General features: G+C 55.5%; 11 protein-coding genes across 11 annotated transcripts; 5 read left to right on the top strand and 6 right to left on the bottom strand.

Annotated features, from left to right (window-relative positions):
• Window positions 1-6: 6 nt before the first annotated feature.
• BAUCODRAFT_36623 (uncharacterized protein) lies at window positions 7-1,039 on the bottom strand. The gene has a single exon (XM_007680480.1). The coding sequence runs from the start codon at window positions 749-751 to the stop codon at window positions 173-175; it is 579 nt and encodes a 192-aa protein (XP_007678670.1). The 5' UTR covers window positions 752-1,039; the 3' UTR covers window positions 7-172.
• A 616-nt stretch (window positions 1,040-1,655) lies between these two features.
• On the top strand, window positions 1,656-2,623 carry BAUCODRAFT_222100 (uncharacterized protein). Its single transcript, XM_007680865.1, has one exon. The coding sequence runs from the start codon at window positions 1,853-1,855 to the stop codon at window positions 2,525-2,527; it is 675 nt and encodes a 224-aa protein (XP_007679055.1). The 5' UTR covers window positions 1,656-1,852; the 3' UTR covers window positions 2,528-2,623.
• A 97-nt stretch (window positions 2,624-2,720) lies between these two features.
• Window positions 2,721-4,721, bottom strand: BAUCODRAFT_150353 (uncharacterized protein; the record flags this gene model as incomplete). Its single annotated transcript, XM_007680864.1, has 3 exons — window positions 2,721-3,199; window positions 3,275-4,664; window positions 4,716-4,721. The coding sequence occupies 3 exons, from the start codon at window positions 4,719-4,721 to the stop codon at window positions 2,721-2,723; spliced, it is 1,875 nt and encodes a 624-aa protein (XP_007679054.1).
• A 343-nt stretch (window positions 4,722-5,064) lies between these two features.
• BAUCODRAFT_36615 (uncharacterized protein) lies at window positions 5,065-6,218 on the top strand. Its single transcript, XM_007680479.1, has 2 exons — window positions 5,065-5,804; window positions 5,863-6,218. Exons 1-2 carry the CDS (start codon window positions 5,397-5,399, stop codon window positions 5,962-5,964), a joined length of 510 nt encoding a protein of 169 aa, XP_007678669.1. The 5' UTR covers window positions 5,065-5,396; the 3' UTR covers window positions 5,965-6,218.
• A 328-nt stretch (window positions 6,219-6,546) lies between these two features.
• Window positions 6,547-7,635, top strand: BAUCODRAFT_36613 (uncharacterized protein). Its single transcript, XM_007680478.1, has 2 exons — window positions 6,547-7,224; window positions 7,283-7,635. The coding sequence occupies exons 1-2, from the start codon at window positions 6,653-6,655 to the stop codon at window positions 7,389-7,391; spliced, it is 681 nt and encodes a 226-aa protein (XP_007678668.1). The 5' UTR covers window positions 6,547-6,652; the 3' UTR covers window positions 7,392-7,635.
• Window positions 7,631-8,868, top strand: BAUCODRAFT_36612 (uncharacterized protein). The gene is made up of 3 exons (XM_007680477.1): window positions 7,631-7,814; window positions 7,862-8,344; window positions 8,420-8,868. Exons 1-3 carry the CDS (start codon window positions 7,767-7,769, stop codon window positions 8,555-8,557), a joined length of 669 nt encoding a protein of 222 aa, XP_007678667.1. The 5' UTR covers window positions 7,631-7,766; the 3' UTR covers window positions 8,558-8,868.
• A 1,284-nt stretch (window positions 8,869-10,152) lies between these two features.
• BAUCODRAFT_26337 (uncharacterized protein) lies at window positions 10,153-11,181 on the bottom strand (the record flags this gene model as incomplete). Its single annotated transcript, XM_007680371.1, has 1 exon — window positions 10,153-11,181. One exon carries the CDS (start codon window positions 11,179-11,181, stop codon window positions 10,153-10,155), a length of 1,029 nt encoding a protein of 342 aa, XP_007678561.1.
• Window positions 11,182-11,715: 534 nt separating this feature from the next.
• Window positions 11,716-12,983, bottom strand: BAUCODRAFT_222133 (uncharacterized protein). The gene is made up of 3 exons (XM_007680863.1): window positions 12,676-12,983; window positions 12,391-12,570; window positions 11,716-12,334 (listed from the first exon to the last, which is right to left on the bottom strand). The coding sequence occupies exons 2-3, from the start codon at window positions 12,558-12,560 to the stop codon at window positions 11,740-11,742; spliced, it is 765 nt and encodes a 254-aa protein (XP_007679053.1). The 5' UTR covers window positions 12,561-12,570; window positions 12,676-12,983; the 3' UTR covers window positions 11,716-11,739.
• Window positions 12,984-13,029: 46 nt separating this feature from the next.
• Window positions 13,030-14,112, top strand: BAUCODRAFT_36608 (uncharacterized protein). Its single transcript, XM_007680476.1, has 2 exons — window positions 13,030-13,735; window positions 13,809-14,112. Exons 1-2 carry the CDS (start codon window positions 13,240-13,242, stop codon window positions 13,937-13,939), a joined length of 627 nt encoding a protein of 208 aa, XP_007678666.1. The 5' UTR covers window positions 13,030-13,239; the 3' UTR covers window positions 13,940-14,112.
• Window positions 14,113-14,158: 46 nt separating this feature from the next.
• Window positions 14,159-18,661, bottom strand: BAUCODRAFT_150345 (uncharacterized protein; the record flags this gene model as incomplete). Its single annotated transcript, XM_007680862.1, has 3 exons — window positions 14,159-18,412; window positions 18,480-18,550; window positions 18,616-18,661. The coding sequence occupies 3 exons, from the start codon at window positions 18,659-18,661 to the stop codon at window positions 14,159-14,161; spliced, it is 4,371 nt and encodes a 1,456-aa protein (XP_007679052.1).
• A 527-nt stretch (window positions 18,662-19,188) lies between these two features.
• BAUCODRAFT_55557 (uncharacterized protein) lies at window positions 19,189-20,106 on the bottom strand (the record flags this gene model as incomplete). Its single annotated transcript, XM_007680547.1, has 1 exon — window positions 19,189-20,106. A coding segment is annotated over one exon (918 nt), but the record flags the coding sequence as incomplete, so codon positions are not given.
• Window positions 20,107-20,609: the final 503 nt, after the last annotated feature.

The following is a 20,609-nucleotide window of genomic DNA, read 5'->3' as shown; positions in this document are numbered from 1 at the left end:
ACGAGTCATGAGAACATTGCATTCATTGCAGTTAGGTAACAATTTCCAGGCTTGTCAACCGCTATCGCTGTGCGCAATCCCAGAGCGCAAGCAGGCTCATATCTACCCACCGGAGCAATAAACGCCCGTCGCCGTCGCCATGCCGTTTGAGAAACCGCATCCAACCATCGATTCAGGACTTGTAGAAATCCATCCTCTTCTTCTCCTTCTTCTCGCGCCGCTTCTGCTTCAGCTCCGCAACCTCCTTCTTGGTCAACCGCTGCTGCCGCCTCTCCTCCTTGAGGCTCTTCCCCTCATGCGAGTTCGCCGCCGCATCGACGTCGAAGAAAGAGTTCATCTGGCGCCCGCTCTTGTTGAAGTCGTTGTGACGCTCCGTGGACTGCTCGTCGGTCTGAAAGCGGCCCGAAAAGCGATTGAAGGCGCCTACTGCGGCATACTCGCCCGTGGAAGCGGCTGGCACAATGCCGGAGACGGGGTTGGAGAGTGCTTCTTCTTCCGCACGCTTCTGCTTGTGGTATTGCGCATAGGGCGCGTTAGGGTCGTAGCTGCCGTGGATCTTCGGGTTGTAGCCTTGGTAGTCTGCGGGCGGGGACGTGGGCTGGCTTGTGTCACTCGTACCGGGCGCTGCTGGGTGCGCGGGCTTGGTAGGCTGTTGCAGGCCGGACTCGTGGACGTTGTTGGTCATGGCATCCCAGATCCAGTACGGTTCTGTCGGCTCTTCATACTTGGTCTCGCGGGTGATGAAGTGCATCCAGTAATGGTTTTGTGTGCCTGGGGCGGCTTCGAAGTAGCACTTGCACCAGTTGTACTGTTGTGATTGTTCGGCGGGTTGAGCGTTGCTCTGCTGCTGCTGGACGGTTAGTGATGATGGAGATGGTATATGCGGCCGTTAAGTAGCCTGATGCTCGAGTGATGCTGGCCAGAAACAGGATGTGTGGCAGAAATGGTATACGAGAGAAGCAACGCAGTATACGAAGAGAAGGTTTAGAAACACGACGTGGCGCTGTTAAGGCGCGGCAAGACGCGTGTGATACATACCTGGCCGTCTGAGGGCGTGTCTGTGTTGTCCTGTGATCACCTACCGTCAGCTCCATGACTAGCGTGTAATATGCAGATTGTAAGTCAATGAAGATTCGGCAGCAGCAGTAGCAGCAGCAGGAGTACAGCATCGCGTTCCTCGGAGGTGTTCCAACAGGTCTGTAGCCATCATCCGGAAAGATGCCCATCAGAAGGCCAGAGTCCTCGCATCATGGGTCGTTCGAGTCAAGTACATCCAGTCCGATCCGGTGCCGTCTAATCCAGTCCAGGTATGGCTCAATACTCACAGCAGTCCCTGTCGCGTCATCACCACTGACGGCCTACCATGCCTGTTAGCGCATCACGAAAGGAGAACAACTACAGTGAGAGCGTGTGTGCCACTCGAGCGAATACCTGTGTCGGCACGACAGTCTCCTCCACCTCGCCGTCCTCGCGCTGCCTCTCATCGCCAGACATGGCAATGGAATACTAATGAATGTGGGATGGTACAGGAGTAGGCGGATGGGAGATTCGATGTTGTCGTGAATACTGCTCCGCGCTAATACCAAGACGGCAAGTTAAGCGAGAAAAGCGCGAGTCAGTGGAATGGAGTTTGGTCAAGTCATCCCACTTTCATACGAGCGTTACGGAATGCCACAGGGTTATTAGCACTTTCTGTCCAAAATTATTCCGCTGGTATGTGACAATCAGACTCAACGGGCCTGCTAGCGCCATCCCCATGGCAGTACGAGCGCATCTGCTGCTACACACGCCATAGACCAGTGTGACCTCAGCTCACCTCCAGCGGGATCTAGTCGTCCAATGCAAGACCCCAATGACCTCCAGCGGCCCAGTCCTCGTCCGCCCGTACACCCTCACAACGGCTCCCTCCCAGCCCCAATCCACCCCTGCCACCCTTTCCCCTCCCCCACCCCTTCCTGCCATCTCCTCCTACGCATTCGCCTCTATCCTCCGCGCTGCCGAATCACCCGAACTGCAGACCGCACTGGATGGCATCGCCGAAATCTGCGCAAGGACTCGCATGAGCCTCGCGGATGAGTACGCGGCGCACTTGCCGCCCTTGGGGGAGATTACCACGGCCAATGCGGCGGGTGCTGGTGGGGTGAGGGTAAGGCCGGGAATGGGTGGGAGAGCACTGACGGCTGTGCCGGAGGGAGGGAGTAGTAGTAGTGAGGGGAGTAGGCGAATGGGGAAGGGAAAGGGGAAGGCCGTGCGGACGCGGACGCGAATCTTCGGCTTTAGGAAGGCAGAAAGTGAGATGGTGAGCGGGCAGAGAAAGGTCAGAATTGGGAGTATGGGCAGGGTGGTGTCTGTGGGTAGCACGACGGCACTCGCGACAGATTTGTCGTGGCGTGATCCAAGCGATGGTGGCCTGGGCATTGCTTTCCACGAATTGCCGATCATGCCGCAAAGAGTCCCGAGCGAGGCAGCATTAAGCCTGCAGCGCCTTCTAGGACTTGCCGCTCAATCACAGCCACAGCCAGAGTGACGAGATCACTCTGGAGGAGGCGACCCACCTCCACACAGCGGACCATCACTACGAGTAGCAAGTGACTGTCCGCAAGCATAGCCGGTGTCAGACAGGCCGTGCGAGTGACAGCGAATGACCCTTATGGAGGGCTCGTCCATGTCCATGCAAAGTCTTTCTTACGGGCTACTACACTGGAATCTAGCGACGCCCCTTAGCCCCAGATTGCATCCTTACTGCGCGCCCCTCCTCGGACTTCTGGTGGCGTCGTCAACGTGTAACTCCAGCGCTCCGCCCCATCCACGAACAAGCGGTAATGCAGTACGCTCTGTTCGCTCGTCGCAGGGTTACTGATACTGACGGCGCCGAATTTGCTGTTGCCGTCCGGTACGTACTTGACGCATACGTCGCTCACGTAGTCGTCACTCGTCGATGATTCGGTGTAAGTGCGGATTGGCAAGTAGAACATATTTAAGGGTGAGCAGGAGAACTCGTGGACCGTAGCTGAAAGAGGCCAGCGTTTCCGATGGGTGCGGAGGGCAGAGGTGGCGTCCGGCACCATGGCGAAGGGACTGGCGCCGAGGCCGATGGGCCCAAGACCGACGATCTCCTCCTTGCCGTCCGGTGGCGGCGGGAATGCGGTCGCGGCAAACTCGTGGCGGTCGCCGCTTAATATGATCACGCCTACGCCGCCTGGAGAAGCCATGGATGGCAGAATCAGCAAAGTCATGGACAATGAAGGTGGGAATCTCTTATGGGTATACGTACCTCGGAGCCCAACATCCCACATAGCCTCCAGTATTACTTGGCGTTCGCCCAGGTAGCCTCTCCATGTATCCTGTGCGCCAAACCACCAATTCTTCGTAAACGGGATGCTGCTCACGACAATCTTCCACTTCACGCCTGGCAGCTCATCACGGTTAAGCCATGCGAGCAGATCAGCGCGTTGTTGCGCGCCAAGCATGCTCTTGGTCGGATCGCCAGTGACGGCGTCCGTGCCATTAGTCTCATCATTCGGTGAGCGGTAGCGGCGGGTATCCAACATGAAGAACGTAGCTGGGCCTTGAGTGAAGCTGAAGTAGCTCTCGCCCGGCCGCACAACAGGCGGGTTTGCGGAAACGTGGTAATGCTGATACGGATCGTATGCGGCAGAGAAGAACCCGGTGGTGTTTCTGTCCCAATCATTGGCGACCTCATGGTCATCATAGACGTGTATCCAGGGCAGATCCTTGGTGGCCGCCGGCCAATCGGGGCTGGCGTATATCTGACGGTATTCGCGCCGGTAGTCTTCCACCGAGCTACCGTGCCGACGTGGGACATCGATGTAGATGAAGTCGCCCAGGAACAGCATGAACTGGGCCTTTAGGGTGTGGAGGGTTTCGCCCAGATAGCGGAGCCCTGGGTTAGACAGTGTGTGGCTGAGAGGGTTGTACGGGAAGTTGTTCTTCAGGCAGGAGGAATGCAGGAAAGTGAACAGCCCAGCCGATTCCCGTCTTGTGGAAGTATAGCCCGTTCTCGGTGCGGTCGTGAACGAGCCAGTATGGTTGTTGCTCGCGACCCACTGATACCGCGAGTCGGACCTCAGTCTGCTGATCTCCAGAGTGCCAGTGAAGTCGGTCCGAGAGTCTAACCAGTCAATGCTCCCTGCCGTCTTCCAAGCCGTATCCGTCTTCACGCCAGCCATCGGTCTATCTGCGTACCGATACGAAACGGAGACAGGGTACTTGCTGGCATCCGGCTCCCGTATGAGGACTTTAGCGGTCGTGTCTGACACGTAGCCCACCCTAGCCATGGAGAGATCGTGCGCTTGATGGAAGAAAGTACCACGCCAGACGAAGTCCGCAACCATGGCGGCCAACGCCACGTTGATTGCTAAGGTGACTACGCTCCAAAAGATGCTCGAAGGACTTGGCAGGCCGGTCAATATCGTCTTCCATACTTCCGGGTCTTTCTTCGTGATGATGAGAGTTTCCTCAACATCCAGCTCCTTGACTTCATCTCCGGGACCGTCATCTGACCTGTGCCGGTCCAGATCCGAGCCTCGGGCGATGATGTCGATTTCATCTGCGATAACATCGTAGGCTTCAGTGTTCCATAGGTTGTAACACCAGCTTGGCACATAGACGGCAAGAAGGCCGATGATCAAGGGTGGAAATTGCTGTCAAACATAAGCTCGGTCTGTGACCTCAAAGTAGATTCGAGTCTCTACAAACATGACCAGGTATCTGCGCCTCAGACTATCAGCACAGATCGCGCTGCCGGAGCGCCGGCGCGTTCTTGTTTACGTGCCCATCTGAGAAAACAAAAAGCGGCTAAGCGCAAGGCCGTCGAGCTGAGGGCGGTAAGATACCCGACCGAGGTGTTGCTGCTGTCCTCAGACATCGTCAAAAGCGTTCCCGCAGCGGTTCAAATGATGCAGGGTATGATGGATCGCATTGGTGATGGGAACAACAATCACAACCGTCTATTGTTGTAAAGGTCTGTGCACTGCCAAGACCATACAGCAGCGTCCAACTCTTCTCGTGTAACCCTTCGTAGTGTTCTACGTGCTTTTTCACCTCGTCACTCCCGTGTTGTAAAAGCCATGGCATCACGAGCTGCATACCTCTTCCGGTGATAGTCCCGAGGGATCGTGGGTCCGACTTTAGACTTCGTAGCACGATATGCGCGATGTTAGGGACCAATGAGCGCTGCGATATAGCTTATGCGCCCACCCGTAATGATCCATGGCGGTAAATGCTAGTTAAGGGTGCACATGGCAATAACAACGTGGTTCTACACGCACCAGTGGCATGTGTCCGATGTGGTGTAGTCCAAAAAGCCCCTTGGGCTCACCGTCTCCCGCCCGAACTTGTTTTGGGAGCGGACCTCAGTACTCGGGATAACGACAATGACCACCACGGTTGAGAAAGCGCCCACCGCCCAGAAGACGCCCTGGACGCCGCCCAATGGCAACTGGAAGACTTACGACCTACACTGTCACTGCGGCACCATACGTTACCGGATGAAGCTTTCTCCACACCTCTACGAGGACGAAGTGACACCCGAGCATCCGGAGCGTTGCGTAGCCATCAACTGTTACTGTAGCTACTGCGCTCGAAACGGTCAATGGACGGTGCACCCCTTATTCGGGAATGTGGAGTGGACGAAAGGGCTTGACCATCGCGGGGAATATCGGATAGGTGAGAATAAGTATCCGTATGGGGTGTGCAGGAAGTGTTGTTGCTTCTTGGGTACGGACAGCAGGGAGCTCATCAAGAAGCTTGGCTTTCAGGAGGAGGTCAGGTGTAGTATCAATGTACGAACTTATGCTGTTTTGCCTGCACGGAGATGGTCACGACTAACCTGCCTTGCAGGTGCGGATGCTGAAGAACTTCGATCAGGATAAAATGTCGGTAAGGGATGCACGTGCCATGAGAGATATTGGGGCGCCGTATACCGTGGGCGACGAGCAATAGCTCTGCAAATTGCCTGATACCTGAGCTTGGTGATCTGGTAGGGTGTTCTAAGTTGCAGTAGAAGTCGTCTCTTGGGGGCATCGCTACCGCGTCCATTTTCGCACCCGCGACTTGTATTGGGCAAAGATGGAGGACCTGACTAGGAAGAACGCTTGGATTCAAGTCGCAGAAAAGTGTTGTATGACGCCAAGAGATTTCCTCGTCATGTGCCTTGTGTTCGCCTTCCGACGTCCATTCTTCTTACCCGCTCCTGGCCGATCCTCCATCGCTCAAGTTCCGCAAGGTCGGCAAGATCCTCGAAGTGCGCTGGGCTGCCTTCCCGGCGAACCATCACCGACAACGCTCGCATCGTTCCGCAGCGTTATGTGCATCCCGTGGTGTTGGCCATTCGCCGACGTCTGGCTTGAAGAGCTACCAGAAAGACCGCCGCGCGAGCACCGCAGAGACGGGAGGAGAATCATCGTGCCTGCCGTACCACGACAAGCGAAGAAAGTAAGTTTGTTCCTTCCCCATCCGTCAGCCGATGTCTTCCGAGCTTCATTTGCCACCGCGTGACCCTGCTCCATTCGAGCTGTGTCAGTCCAATTCAAACTTGCGCGAGGAGTGGACCGTCCTTGAACTTTCATGTCAGCGGCAGTGACTGCAGGAGCACCTTTCAACGAACGGATAGACACCATCAATCCTCAAGATGACCGCCGCCAAAGACTCCGACTCCGACGCCGGCAGTGACCACCAGCACTGGGCGGACGACGATGAATATATCAAGCAAGCGGTCATCGCCGCGCCAGGCTACGACTCCCACAATGGACTTCGCTCTCACACTTACTACCCATCCCAGCCCATCACTCAGGTCTCACCCAAATTCACCCCGGCGCCTCCAGTCTACTACCCGCCGTATCCGCAGCCCATAGCTTACCAACCGTACCAGGCTGCAGCCCAGTACGGCTTCATTGCGCCGCCACCACACCCAGCAGCCGCCTACCCAACCCCGGCATACTACACTTACGCTGTGCCTCCACAGCCGCAGCAGCCTCAGCCGATGTCGAATTACTATATCTATCAGCCCGCCTACTCGGCCCCGGCTGTGGCTCCGATTCAGGGCAATGTCTGGACCGGCCGCACCAAGGCACAGGTTGAGGAAGACAACATGAAGATTGCCGCCAAGGAAGGCGCGAACGACAAGCGCAAGATCGTGCCTACCGATATAAAGGATGATCAGATGTGCTGGTGTGTTGAGCTGGATGGAAGTCACACGCTGCGGTACGATTGATCCGCCCTTCTGCTGAAGTCCGGCGAGGATGGACTAACAACTTCATAGCACGTTCATCAGTATTAAAGAGCTCAAGGGCGAGTGGAAGAAGGACCCGCGCTTTCAGGATTCGTACTACTTCCTCCGCGTTGAGGAGGAAGCAAAGAAGAAGGATTGACTAGAGCTGTCAAGGCGTTTTCGAGTCTGCCATGTTTGAAAATCAGCAGCTGTAGCTCAGCATGCTTCTGCGAGGCGGCAAGGGGAGCAATGCGATGAGGCCACGTTGGCCACTGGTGGTTTTTGATCGCTGACGACTCGACGGAACTGCGCTTTGATTCATGACTGCTGCCTAGAGCTTGCAGGCTCTGCATTCCGTGGCAGCTCGGTCCGCGTAGTAGCTTCACTGCCATAAATTGAGCGACGACCAGCTCATCTCATGTTCTCACTGTTACTGTTGCTCCTGTGATGCACTACGGTTGTCCATTTCACCAACAAGACGCAAACACGTCATAGGAGCTACAGCATTGCGGAATTTCGAAAGCTCAAGCACTCAATGCCCGTCGACCACAGCCTACGTAACACCGTAATCTTCCTTGCCATTGTACGTAGACCTAGAACACGTCAAGTCGTCTCACTGACGCAATAAAGTTCATCCTCGCCTTCTTCCCCTCCGCCTTCCATCTCCTCATCAAGCCCCTCACTCTCCCATTCGAGTACCTCATCAGACCACCATACGAAACCCGCCAACTCCTCCCAACTTGCGCCTGTTGTCCGCCAGCGGCCTGCTACCCCACCACCACCACAGCACCACCCACAACCGCAACCGCTCCAACCATGTCCTGGACCCAAAAACACATCACCCTCCCCTCCCACTCCCGCGGCACACACCTAATCACCGACACCGTCACCTCCTCCCTGCCGGAAATAGCCTCCTACCGCGTTGGCCTGCTGCACCTCTTCATCCAACACACCTCATGCGCGCTCTCGCTAAACGAGAACTGGGACGAAGATGTTCGAGCGGATATGAGCGATGCGCTGGATCGGTTAGCACCGGAAGACCGGAAAGGGGATTTGTACAGGCACAGCGCTGAGGGATTAGATGATATGCCGGCGCATATCAAGAGTGTTTTGGTGAGTGTTATGACGTGAAGTGAAGGATGGCTGGTGGGTTTGTGGGATTACGCTAACTGGTGTTCGTGTCTAAAGGTGGGCGCGACTGTTTCTATCCCTGTTAGCGAGGGAAGGTTAGCGTTGGGGACTTGGCAGGGTATTTATTTGCTTGAGTTCAGGGCGGCGAAGCATAGTCGGAAGGTTGTGGCTACTATTCAGGGGGAGAAGAAGTGAGCGGGTGGTCAGAGTGGCTAATGGCATGGTAATGGCGTCGCAATGGGTGCCTGGATATTGGTTGTCAAGCACGGCGCAAAGGCTCCAGTTGCGCGGACGCTTCGAGGTGAATTGGCTAAATACAATTGCTGTCTGCGCGAGCTGCTCTATCTCTGCTCGAGCGGCAGGCCGGTGTTGCTCTGCAGCTGCTCCGTCGAACCCGTCTTCGGCGCGAAATGATCGGCAGGAAGCGCGGCAGGATCGTCTGTAGGCCCAAGGGGGTATGAGGTGCTCGGTAGACTCTCGAGGTACTTGCGGTGGTGCTCGTGTGCCTATCGATGCGTTAGTGGTCGTGGTTGTAGACTCGTTGGTGGACTTTCGGTCGTACATAAGGCACGCCACAGTACGTGCACCAACAGATCTGCGGCTTGTCGACGTTGATGAAGATGCGCGGGTGGCCCAGTGGGCCTCCACCGCCGTCGCAGGATACCTTTCGTGCGCGCGTCCAGCGGACGGGCTGCTTGTGGATGAGCTCAATGGCGGCATACGGTCTTGGCTACACAAACCACCATATTTAGCCAAAGTACCAACAAACAGATATTCATTCAAACCATCCCTACTCACCTGATCCTCCATAATGGTCTGCTCAAACCGGGGGCCCACCATCGCCTCCGCCCGGGGCTTCTGACTCCGGCTCCAGACCGTGGCGCGGTTGGGCGCCTGCATCTGCCGCATCTTCTCCCCCGTCGCTACATCTTCTTGCAACGCCTTGTCGAAGCCGCCTTCGGATGATGTGCGAAGAGCATTGGTCGACGAGACGGGTGACTCGGGCTTGCGTGGGTTGGGGTCGTTGGCGGGTATGGGGTTGTCGGTGCTGCTCGACGAGTGACGAAGGGTGGAGGTGGCCGTGGGTGCCCGTCGTTGGCACAACGAGCGTATTGCCCGCATCGGGGCGCGTTGTAGCATGTTCGGCGCCGTGGTGTGTGTGCGTGCGTTGTCGCTGTTTGTGCAACTGGATATCACGGGATCTACATCGTAGGGTTCCAATCCTGCCAGGCAAGGGCACGGCAACTTCCGACTACGTGGGATGCTCCGGCAAGGACGCGGCCACTGCATTCGACCTCTTCCGCTTAGAAGGCAAGTGCAACAATCAGAACCATGACATCGTTGATCTTACGAGTACGCACACTTGGCTCAATATGTCACGGGAAGCGGCACTGGCTGCGTTGTTGCTTCAGTACGGCAAACAAGTGATGACAACGTGTACACTGTTTAGTTGACCTTATTTGGTATGACCGGAGAGTTCGCATTTCTTGAGGATCTCGCACAGCTGGAAAGAGCCTATGCAATTCGAACGAGATACACAACTCTGAAGAGTCCACACATGGCGAGAGAAATCCAAGCGTGATGAGATAATTCACGCATTGCGAGTCGACTCATGCATGCCGAGAAAATCCACCCGTCTCGACTGGATGCAGCCCGAGCTGTTCGCCATACAACCGACGCTGAACCCTTCGGAGTCGCTTGCCCAGTTAAGAGAGCGACCTGCGCGGTCCGCCACGCTTCCGTATACACACGCACCCTTATCGGGCGGCCCTCGAAGTCCACACGCATTCCTATAGACCGTTGGAGTAGAAAGCCATATCATCGACGTAGTAATCACCATGTGGCTCCGCACCGTCATACCAGTTGGTCTCCCCCTCACCACTGCTCGGGTCCAAGGACTCAAAGGTGTCATCCTCATCATAGCCGTAAGCTTCGTGAGCGCCTCCGACGGACCCCATAGACGCCAGATCGGTTGTGGACGTGGTGGCCGTCGTCGTCGAGTCATTACGCTGCTGGGCAGGGCCGCTGAAAGATCCACCGGCGACAGAACCGGAACCCATGCTCGTGGGACTCGGCACCAGCATGTCGGTCTGCTTGCCTCCGTTGAGCAGCCTCGCTTCAGCCTGGCGGAGCTTGATGCGCGTGGCTTCCAGCTCGCTTTTGAGCTTGTTCGTCTCCTTCACCAGCTCATGCTTCTCCGTCTCCCACTCGCACACTTTGGTCTGGTACTCGCGCTTGCGCTCCTCCAGTTCCAGCTGCGTCTCGTGCAGCTTCTGCTGGCGCTTGTCACGGAACAGGCGCTGGGCTTTGCGGTTCTGGTGACGTCTGCGATCCTGGGCAGTCTCTTGTGTCTCCTCAATCGGGCGGCGACCGGGCTTCGGCCTTTCTGGAACGTTGACGACCCTACTCATCGGACCAGAAGTCGATACCGGCGAGATGGGAACGCGCTGGGTGGTCGGCGCCGCTGGCTGCGCATGCTGGATATCAACCTGAGGGAGATTGTGATGTTGAAGAGCTGAAAAGTGCTGGCTGCGAGGTAAGCCGATCTGTCCAGAGCCGTATGCCATGGTGGCATTGAGAATGTCAGGTCCCATGGGCATAGTGCGTGCATCCGTAGCCAGAGAGGTCATAAGATCGTCTGACAACGGCCAATGGCCTTCAGATACGTGGTGATCAGCTTGGGACATGTTGCCAGCTGTCGAGGGCATCGTCAGTGCATTCGTGGGAAGAGTGGTCGTAAGCTCGTTTGACTCGATCCAGCCACCTTGGTCGAGTGCGAGGTAACCGTCGTCTACTGTGCGGTAAATGTTGTCCGACATCTGTGCCGTGAATGGATGGTATTGATGTTAGTCAGATGTCTCCGCCGTGATGTGCAGATTTTGGTCAGACCTCGAGACAAGATCATGGTCGTGGGACCATCCAGCTTTTGATGGACACCGTGACCGAAGTGCGAAATCTACCGTGGGAAGAAACAACTACGCCGTGGTAAGCAGCTTCCGCCGAGTTGGAAAGCTTCCAGATACTTTCTGCTTTTCGTTGAGTCTCCATCGTGGAGCGTATATGGCAAGAGGGGCGGATTCGAGGAGCTCGAGGAGTAGCTGGTATTGGTAAATGTATACATGGGATTGGCGACATGTTTCGTGCCGATCGGCTTCGATTCGCGCCTTCCCTCGCAAGCTTTCCTTCCGTACCAGCTTCCTCACAGCAACCCCGCCAAGCGAAGGGACATTCTTGTCTCGTAGTGCTTGCTTCGATCACTCTCGGTACGCAATCGGCTCGGCCTGCCCTCTCCGCAGATTCCCGAACTCATCGATGGCGGCATGCCGATAGCAAGAGAAAGCCCAAGTGAGCACCACAAGTGAGAACCGGGCTGCTCATCACGCTACCCTCGGTGACTTCAATTGGCCATCCGCGTGCTGTTCACCTTCTCCATACATCCAGTATTGGACGGCAAGATAAATATCACATGCAGCCTGGAAGAACCCGCACAGCTTAAATGCCAAAGGTACGCCGCCCTCGGAAAGGAAGAAATATGTCATCTTGAAAACGTCACCCACGAGCCAGTTGATAAGCACGCTCAATCTGAAGCCTCTGCACGATCGGCTGCGATGGTTCTCCAGGATCTGCGGGATGGGCAGCACAGCTTCTATACTGAGTGCGACGTAGCCCTGTATCAGGATGTAGTTCGGTTGTTGGCCGATGAAGTACTGTAATGCGGCTACGATTGCCGTAAATGATGCCAAGAACTGCCAATAAGGGCGCCGACTCCGCCACTGCCAGAAGTTGTATGGCCGATTGACGTGGACTTGCCCCTCTCGAGCTCCAGCAAAAGGTTGGTTGAGGCTGTGCTGAGCTCCAAATGGTGGTCGGTGGAGTAGGGCTACGTGTAAGAGAACCACCTGCACCAAACACATGATGCCAGCTTGTAAGAGCAGGTTGAAATCGTAATGCGCGCCGAACCAGTAGAAACATCTGCGGTGGCAATAAGTTTTGAGGATGCGGGGTTTCAGTGGACTGACTCAACCTACTTAAGGATCGAAGACACCAGCATAATGAACGGTATGTCGAGTGAGAAGCCAGCCGACGAGCGGGACTTGTGAATGCTCCATATCTGGTCGGCATATGATGTGACGGGCGAAGTGACGATGAAGATTGGTGCAAACCATGAGATGGCCACCTTCACCAGCGCTAGAGACATGGCAACAGAGCTGTCGAGGTGTTAGCATCCGGATACTGGCAGCTCTATAATTACACCCTCCACCCAACGTGAGAAGCATCGGTATGTACCGGCACACAAGACGGGTATGGCGTACATTAGACAGCTTTGAAATGTTCCTAATTCGCCATGCGCATCAACTTCTCGCAGGTAATTCTGTTCAGGAAAGAGTAGAGCGCAAAATGTACGTAGCGAAGGTGACCATATGAAACACAGCAAGGCAAAAAGGGGAGTGTAGAGTGCATGCAAAAGGCCTGGTCTCAAGTTGCTAACGATCTTACAACCATCGGAGAAGAGTAGCAAAGAAGACAGGAGTCATGTTCGAGAAGACAACAGGCTGATTTCGTGAGGTCAAATCTCACCAACCAGGGGTTGCTCGTGGCGTTGTTGGCGCCGGCGATCGACACCGGGCCGTCGCATGTGGCTCCCCAAGCGCACAACTGCAGGGACGCACGCCGATCGACACGGTGGAGGCAGACAAAGAAGGCGGAATGATAACAGGCGTTCGTCTCGAAGCAAACGGCGAATTGTCTATGTCTGTGTTTGTGACAACGGCCTCTCGTGCCCGCCAATAGCGTGTTAGAAGCTCGGATACAAATCGACGGTGACAGAGTTCCTTATCTTAACCTCTGCGCAACAACAGTGGCATAGGATCACAATCATGGCCCATTCAGAAGGTAGATCAGCATTCTTCTACGGCACACTCATGGCACCACAAGTCCTGCATCGTGTTTGCCACGGCTCAAGCTCCCCAGATAATCCGATCTTCGCATCACACAATCTCAGGACTTACCCGGCAGTTCTGCATAACCACCGCCGCCACCGTGTTCGACATGCCGACTATCCAGCCGTCTTACCTCACTCCGGCTCTACTGTCCGCGGGACATACGTCATAGGTCTCACGGACGCCGATATGTGGCGGCTGGACATTTTCGAAGGAAGCGAGTACGAACGCCGGCATGTCAAGGTCCGCTTATTGACCCAAGTTGGTGACGAATGCGGCGAGGGTAATCTGGAAGGCGACGAAGTCAACGCTGAAACTTACATCTGGATCGCGGACGCTTCGGAGCTTGACGATCGCGAGTGGGACTTCGCGGAGTTCCAACGAGAGAAGATGAAATTCTGGGTTGGTGCGGAAAGCGAAGGAGAGTATGCTGGTAGGCCTTCCATTCTTGGTCAGAGACCACTGTTCGCTTGTGCTATGTACTGGAGCTGACTGACCGTGTTTAGAAGTGGAGGATGCGGTTGCTGCTTCTGAAGCACAACAGGACGGTACGCGTGGGAGAGGCGCTAACGGCCACATCACGAACGCGCTGGCAGCGCAGCAGAAGGAGGACGAGGTTGTCAAGAACGCGGTCTGACACTTCGAGGAACGAATGCAGGCAATCCAGCGTACCGTGAGTGCATTGTAAGGTTAGCGTGGCGTTCGACGGTCAGGCAGATGACATCGTGGAGGCATCAAACCCCGTGGTTAGAGATAGACGGCAGACACCTGTTGCATAAAAGATCTTTGCATTTGCCTGCTGTCCGCGTGAACTCAGTGGAGCTGATGTGACGGTTACCCGCCACTGCTCGACCATCTAGTCCGTGAAGCTCGTGCGCTTGCCAGCCAATGGTGTCCGGAAGTTGCTAGCTTGCCACCCCTCCTGTGAGTCTGCAACCTCCGCAGGCCTCTCTTTGACGTCAAGCAGTACAAGCGAGTCTTGCGTCTGATTGTCTCCAGCAGCTTCAGTGGTCACACCGTCATGCTGAACATGTCCTTCGGAGGTTGGCTGTTGTGACATCGGAACTATTGCATCGCTTTCCTGTGATGCGATCAAAGACTTGGACAAATGGTCGAGCAGTGGAGACTCTTGATCTGCATCTACAGCTTGAGCGTTATTTGAGTTTCGGGCATTGTTGTTCGGATGGTCAAGCATCCCGGCATTGTCGTCGTCTTCATCGCCTGACTGAGACCCGTTCCAGTCGTCGTGAGGCACTATGATGCGGGTTGATGGAAAGAGATGGTCATTCCGGCCTGGACCTGAAGGCGGAAGTGGCCGGGCAGGCTTTGCCTCTAGCTTGTCCGCATCACCGTCATCCGGGCCGAAAGCAGGCCGCTGCCGCTTCGCTTCCTGAGCTGTCATCGCTGGCTCCTTCGCAGCTTGCGCCGACCGAGGGCGGTGCTCGTTGGCGCGTGAGCGGCTGTGAGAAGCCGGAGAGGACGCTTGAGCTTTCGTGGAGAAAACTTCTTGTTGGGCGCTTGGCGGTTGTCTTGCACTCGGTGGAGGCTGAGACTGTTTCGATTGTTCAGGTCGTTGAGAAGGAGGTTGTTTCGTCTGCAGCGGCCCTGGTGAGTCGCGGGGAGAGGCAGCTGCCGAAGCAGCAATGCGAGAAGCGGCCCTTTCAGCAGTCGTAGTCTCCGAGGCAGCGGCCGGGGAAGCTTTGCCAACGCCAGCCTTTGCTTTCTTCGCAGCCACCCTCGCCGCAGTCTGCTCTCTCTCCAAGGCCAGAAGCTGCTCCCGAATCTGCGCTCTCTTCTCGCTCGGATTAAAGTTGGCGAAGTCAGCCTGCTTGTCCATCTGTCTCGTGATCACTTTCTTCACAAAGCCATCCGGATCTCTGGCGAACGCTTCAATGTACCCAATAAGATAGACACCGCAGTCGCAGAAGTTGGTCTGCTCCGGAATGCCCTTTGCATTGATACCTTGGATGTCCTCACGATCTACCTTCATCGCTCGCTTGGCCTCCGCTTCGAAGACAATGTAGTCTTTGAGGTTGCGCATCTCCGTGGCGCGAGCATTGCCGAAAGAGTCGAGACAGATGATGGTTGGTGCGTCTGGAGAGAACTTGCGTACTGGAGCTGCAGGCTTCTTCCGGCCCTTCTTCTTGCGGGTGGCAGTACTGATCTTCAAATTTGAGGCCAGCGCTTCCATGGCGCGAGCTTTGCCGTCGTCGCCACTAGAGGAAGCAGAGTCGTGCGAAGACCGACGTCCGTCATCTGACAGTGACAAGTCATGCATTTGGTTTGTTGCTACTTCTTGGCGTATTAGGACATCCGCAGTATTGGAGTTGTTGCCATTCATACCTGCTGCGGCAGGCTTCTGTGGTCCTGATGCAGCTTCGCCCTCGGACCTGATAGAGCCATCGGACTCGTCGTCAGACACGGCTTTATCGAACAACGCTGGCTTCCGGCTAAGCTTATCGAGATTGCAGATAATGGCAACGATCCAATGCATGTGGATATTGATGGGCACGACAATGTACGGCGTGCCAAGCAGGTCCTTGTTTTTCGTCCAGCGCTGTACGCCCTTGTAATTGAACTCCTTCTTGCCGTTCTTCGTCGTGAGCGTGGTGTAGAAGAACGTATTGAAGAAATGCACCCGTTCTTTGAGCTCAGGCTTCATTTCTTCCTCCGCTTTGCGCAAAGCAAAGCTGATGATGTTGTCATTCAGGAACTCGCCTTCATCCAGACGCTCCAGGTCATCAAACTCGACTGTGACACGGCGCAACCCCTGCGGTGGGTAGGCTACGGGGTGCGGCCATCGCTTTGGTTTGTGTAGTACAGTCCACCGTTCGAGGGTCGGCGACGGCGCTCTCTCTACGACAGACTTTCGCTCCCGTGCCGATCGCCGGGGCTCTGCTGCGTTGTCCAAGTGGCGCGAAGTGGCAGCGTCCTCACCAACATTCGCAGCGCTTAAGGCACCCTCGCCGCCGACCATGCTCTGGCGCACGTTCTTTCTTGTAACTGGCATCTTATCGTAGATAATGTGTTCGTCGTTCTCGTCGTCTAGACGATGGGAACGGTGCGTAGCTGAGGATTGATTTGCTGGTTTGCGCGCTGCAGGATTGGCTTTGGCCCGTTCGAACGCCTCGGTTATTTCAGCTGATTGCTTAAAGAACGTCTTATTCAACTGTTCGTCCTCAATATGCTTGATTGTGACGTGATGGTTTGTCGCGAGCATGATCCGACCCAGGAACCAATTGACCCCTCGTTCGTCACTAAAAGCGATGCAGATATGGCCGTTGCTGACGTCGGTGACCGAACCTGTGATATACACCCTGGTATTATGCTTGCTGTGCTTTATTGTGCGTACCTCACTGGGTCCGAGACCAACAGATCGCTGCTTTCCAGTGATAACGGCAGGCATGCCGTCCTCGTATACTTCGAGGCTATTCTCATGTTCGTCGTATTTCAACTTCACTGTCTTACGAGTCGTGCAATACGACTTGCTATAGAATGCGATGACGGGCCACTCTTCGGGGTCCGCCCTAGCCTCATGTGGCTTTTCCACAGGTTGTTTCTTCCATGTACATGACTCCTTGAAGGGCGTGGGTTTGATGTCGGAAGGCGAACGTCGAGTGCGGTGATCAGTAGGTCTTTTGGCGGGTGAGACGTTGCGGAAGTGTTCACTTGGCACGGTGTTGCCGCCTTGCAGCTCGTCATCACTCAAGCTTTCCTTGATTGGGCTGACACGGGAGTTGACCATCATCTGCTGCGAAGCCTTTTGCTTCTTCGGCTCTGCAGAAATGGACTCGTCTGCTTCTTCACGCACGAAGATCTGGCCAAGGCGCTTCGTTGATTCAGCCGCATCCCGCGATTGCTCATTAGCGGCATGCTCTGGCGCCGGGACTGCCGTTTCCTCATCAATGCTCCGACGTTGCGCCTGAGCATTGCGCTTTGTATCATTGCGCATTTGCTGTCGTGCTTGCGCTTCTTTACCACAGTCAGTCCATGCATCGTTCGCTCTCCTAGCTTGATCCGCAGTTCGTCGCAGCACTGTCTGATCAACATATTCGTTCGTGTCTCGATCGAGACAGATCTCAGGGACTTCGCCGTTTCGACTGCTCGAACGATTGTTGTGCACTGTACCGGATTGCACTTGAGTGACTCGTTCGTCCAGGACCTCGATGCTCGACGGAGCAGCGCGTGCGCCGGTGCTATTGCCGCCGCTTTGGCTTGCGATGGACGCTCCCCGAGAAGAAGGCTTGCTGAAAGCGTCATCATTTCGAGGCTTGCGTGGCGGCTTGGGCTTGAGCATGTGTTGATTGCTCGCTTGTAACGCAGTCATTGGTCGTTGCTCCTTCCTGGCATGTGAATGCTGTGTGCCGTGTGATCCGGACGATGCCGTAGACCTCACTCGGATGCTAGGCACGGGAGACTCTTTTGCAGAAGCAGTCTGCCTGCCGTTCATAGCGGCAACGGGTGCAGAGATGATTGCTTCATCTTCTTCATTTGACGTCAAGTCCACAGGGTCACTCATCAGTGTGCCTTGCTTCGTATGGTGTGAAGTTTTTGGCTTCTTCGCTCGCCTTTCATTTGAACCGTCTGTAAAGCCATTTCCAGCATTAGCATACCGAGGTATCTGCCTCCTGAAGTCGCTGACATTGCTGTCTTTGCTAGCCACCATCGGAAGCACGGTCTGCTTCTGTTTCGCAGCGCTTTTGTTGTCATCCCAGAAGTCAGACTGCGAGCCCTGATGTGTTGGTCGAGGTGTGCCAGGCCATGTCCGTTCCGCCGCATATGGATCGTCGTTCAGCGTGTTCTGGGGCCTGAAAACCCTTGGCCCACCCATACCGGGCTTTGCGCTCGTCCTGTTCTCCTGCCACGGACCTGGGAAGACGATCGCTCTAGCCTTGGCCGGCACTGCGTAGTCACCCACCAGCCTAAGCTCAAGCTCACTCGGCCCTTGCTGCTGTCGCTTGGCCGACGGAAGCTGTACACTCTCTACCTCCCTGCCTCGTTTCCGTGCGCCTCCCTTATCCCTGGGCTGCGACACCTCCACAACCTCGTCGTCTGCGCCGTCCGTGTTCCTGGCATGTGAACGGCCGGAGGAGTTGAGCTTGTCCACGGTCTAGCACTGAAAGTGAGCCATGCGTGCCTTTGTATTTGAAAGGCTGGGGGGCCAAAGTATATCCTACCGAGGTATTTGTTGGCGATTCGTCATGTCCATCAATCGCCGTACGCCCGCCCCAGATATACTCTTTAATGCCTTCGTAAGTATCAGCTAAAAAGGGCGGCATGAAGCTGACTGTTCAGACGCAATATGCGCCTCACTCGTGATTTGATGCGTGAGATCGGTGTCGCCGAGTCTGAAGAACATCGTCACTGCACGAGGAGTTGTAAAGGAGGTTGTCAGTGTCGGAACTATGAGAGTTGTGCGAAAGCGCGTGGAAGTGTGAGCGCGAAGCGACGTGACGTTGTCAAGCTGCTCGGCTTAAAACCTTCACAAGCAGAGCACTGCTTTGGCTCATACTGTACCATACGAATGCAAGCATCACATGTGACCGCGGATGCGTCAAGAAGACAATGAAGAAGAACGTTGCATCTGCTATTGCAAATGCAAAGCTTACAGTACATGTTCCACATGCTCGCTTGCCGAAGCTAGGAGGCTCGCGCCGCCGTGCTGTTATACAATACAGACTGTCCCGCTCATAAGAAACGACCGCAAACGCTCAAGCCAAGCCCCGATGCCACGTTGCTAACCCATTCCACCAGCCAAATGATGGACTGCCATGCAAACGCTACCTATGCGTCAAGCTCACTACGTTCGGAAGGATCCGACTTGCCACCAGCATTGGCAACGAGCGTATTACGCCGCTTCTGGTTGTCGGCAAGTCCACCCGCCGCCTTCTCCGCTCGAGCCTTTTCCGCTTCTTTCCCTTGGGTCATGCTCTCGCTATGCGCACGCCATACCAGCTCCGTGTCGGGCGGCAGCGCCAAGATCCGCTTGAGCGTCTCGCGGATCTTAACGTTCCTGCCGCCATCATTCTTCGTCCAGATGGAGAAGACGTCCTCGCCCGCCCGCACGGACACCACACAGCCACAGACTTCCTCCGAAGCTTCAGCGAACTGCTCGCCGATCAGAGCTAGTAGTAGATCCTCCCAGTACCGGTCCGCGACGCCTTTCTTGAGCCGCATGGTCCACTTGCCACCTTTCTTGTTCTCCTCATCCTCCCACACCGGCCGTATGCCGTCCTTGAAAAAGTGGTAGTCGGAGACGGGCGGCAACGCTGACGGCCGCTTGAGATGCGCATACACCTTCCAGAAGTCCTGAACCGTGTGTATCCGGCAAAGCGGTTTCATAGACTTCTCCCAGTCCGTGTTCTTCCCGGACGGCGGTCGGTAGTGCACAATCCATGAAAACCTCAGTGGCAGTACTTGCGGTATAGATGACTGTGACTGCCGTGCTTGCACCCGTTGCGGCTGTGTCTGCGGCTCCTTGTCCGGCAATCTCTCGTCCGAGCTATCTTCTCTCTTCTTATCCACGCTACTCCTGCCGAAGTCGAACGCCGAGCCTGGAGTCTTCGGCGTCTTGGACGCGCTGCCGAAGCTCGCGAAGGCGCCGCTGCCTAACCCAAACGACGCACCGCTTCCTGACGACGAGAGTGGCGCGCTGATTGGGTTGCTACTCCTACCGTGGCTGCCTAAAGAAGTGAATCGTTTACCAGAGGAATGGTCGTCTCGGTTGTCGCCGTGGGAAGTCTTGTTCATGGACAGGCTGAGTTTGCTGGAACTACTGTTGTTTGCACGTCTTGTCCAGAGATTCGAAGGGCTGTTCTCGTCCCTCTTGTCCATGGGAAAGTTGGTCTACGGTAAGATGGTACGCAAGTCTCGCCGTCGTTGGCCTGCAAGCAGCAATGTGTAAGGCTAGAGGGATATCGAAGTATCTGGCTAGCAGCAGTATTTTGTTGTTGCCTCGCGATCGTGTCTGAATGGTTTCTTGTTGTTACTCGAAACTCGTGTATCTTGGGAGAGGAGGGCACGCGCCAGTGGTCCGTACAGTGATGAAGGAAAGCTCGCTCTGGAAGCTCGGCTTCTCACGTATGCAGGCACACAGACCACTTCGCCCGCTAAAGGATCTCGAAATTCTTCCATCAACATACACTTCTTCTTCTTCTTCTAACAGCAAGACCATGGACTCAAATCATCGCCGACCTCGAGTACGCCATGGTACAGGCGATTCCGTGATTGGTCAAGAATGGATTGACCACTTCTAAAACCATCGCCACGAGGGTAGTCCGCAAGGATGGCTCCCATGATGGGGCGAT

The sequence above is a fragment of the Baudoinia panamericana genome, assembly GCF_000338955.1.
Source record: "Baudoinia panamericana UAMH 10762 unplaced genomic scaffold BAUCOscaffold_10, whole genome shotgun sequence".
NCBI classification, from domain to species: Eukaryota; Fungi; Ascomycota; class Dothideomycetes; order Mycosphaerellales; family Teratosphaeriaceae; genus Baudoinia; species Baudoinia panamericana.
Note: the sequence above shows the minus strand (reverse complement) of the source record. Positions and strands in the feature narration are given on the sequence as shown.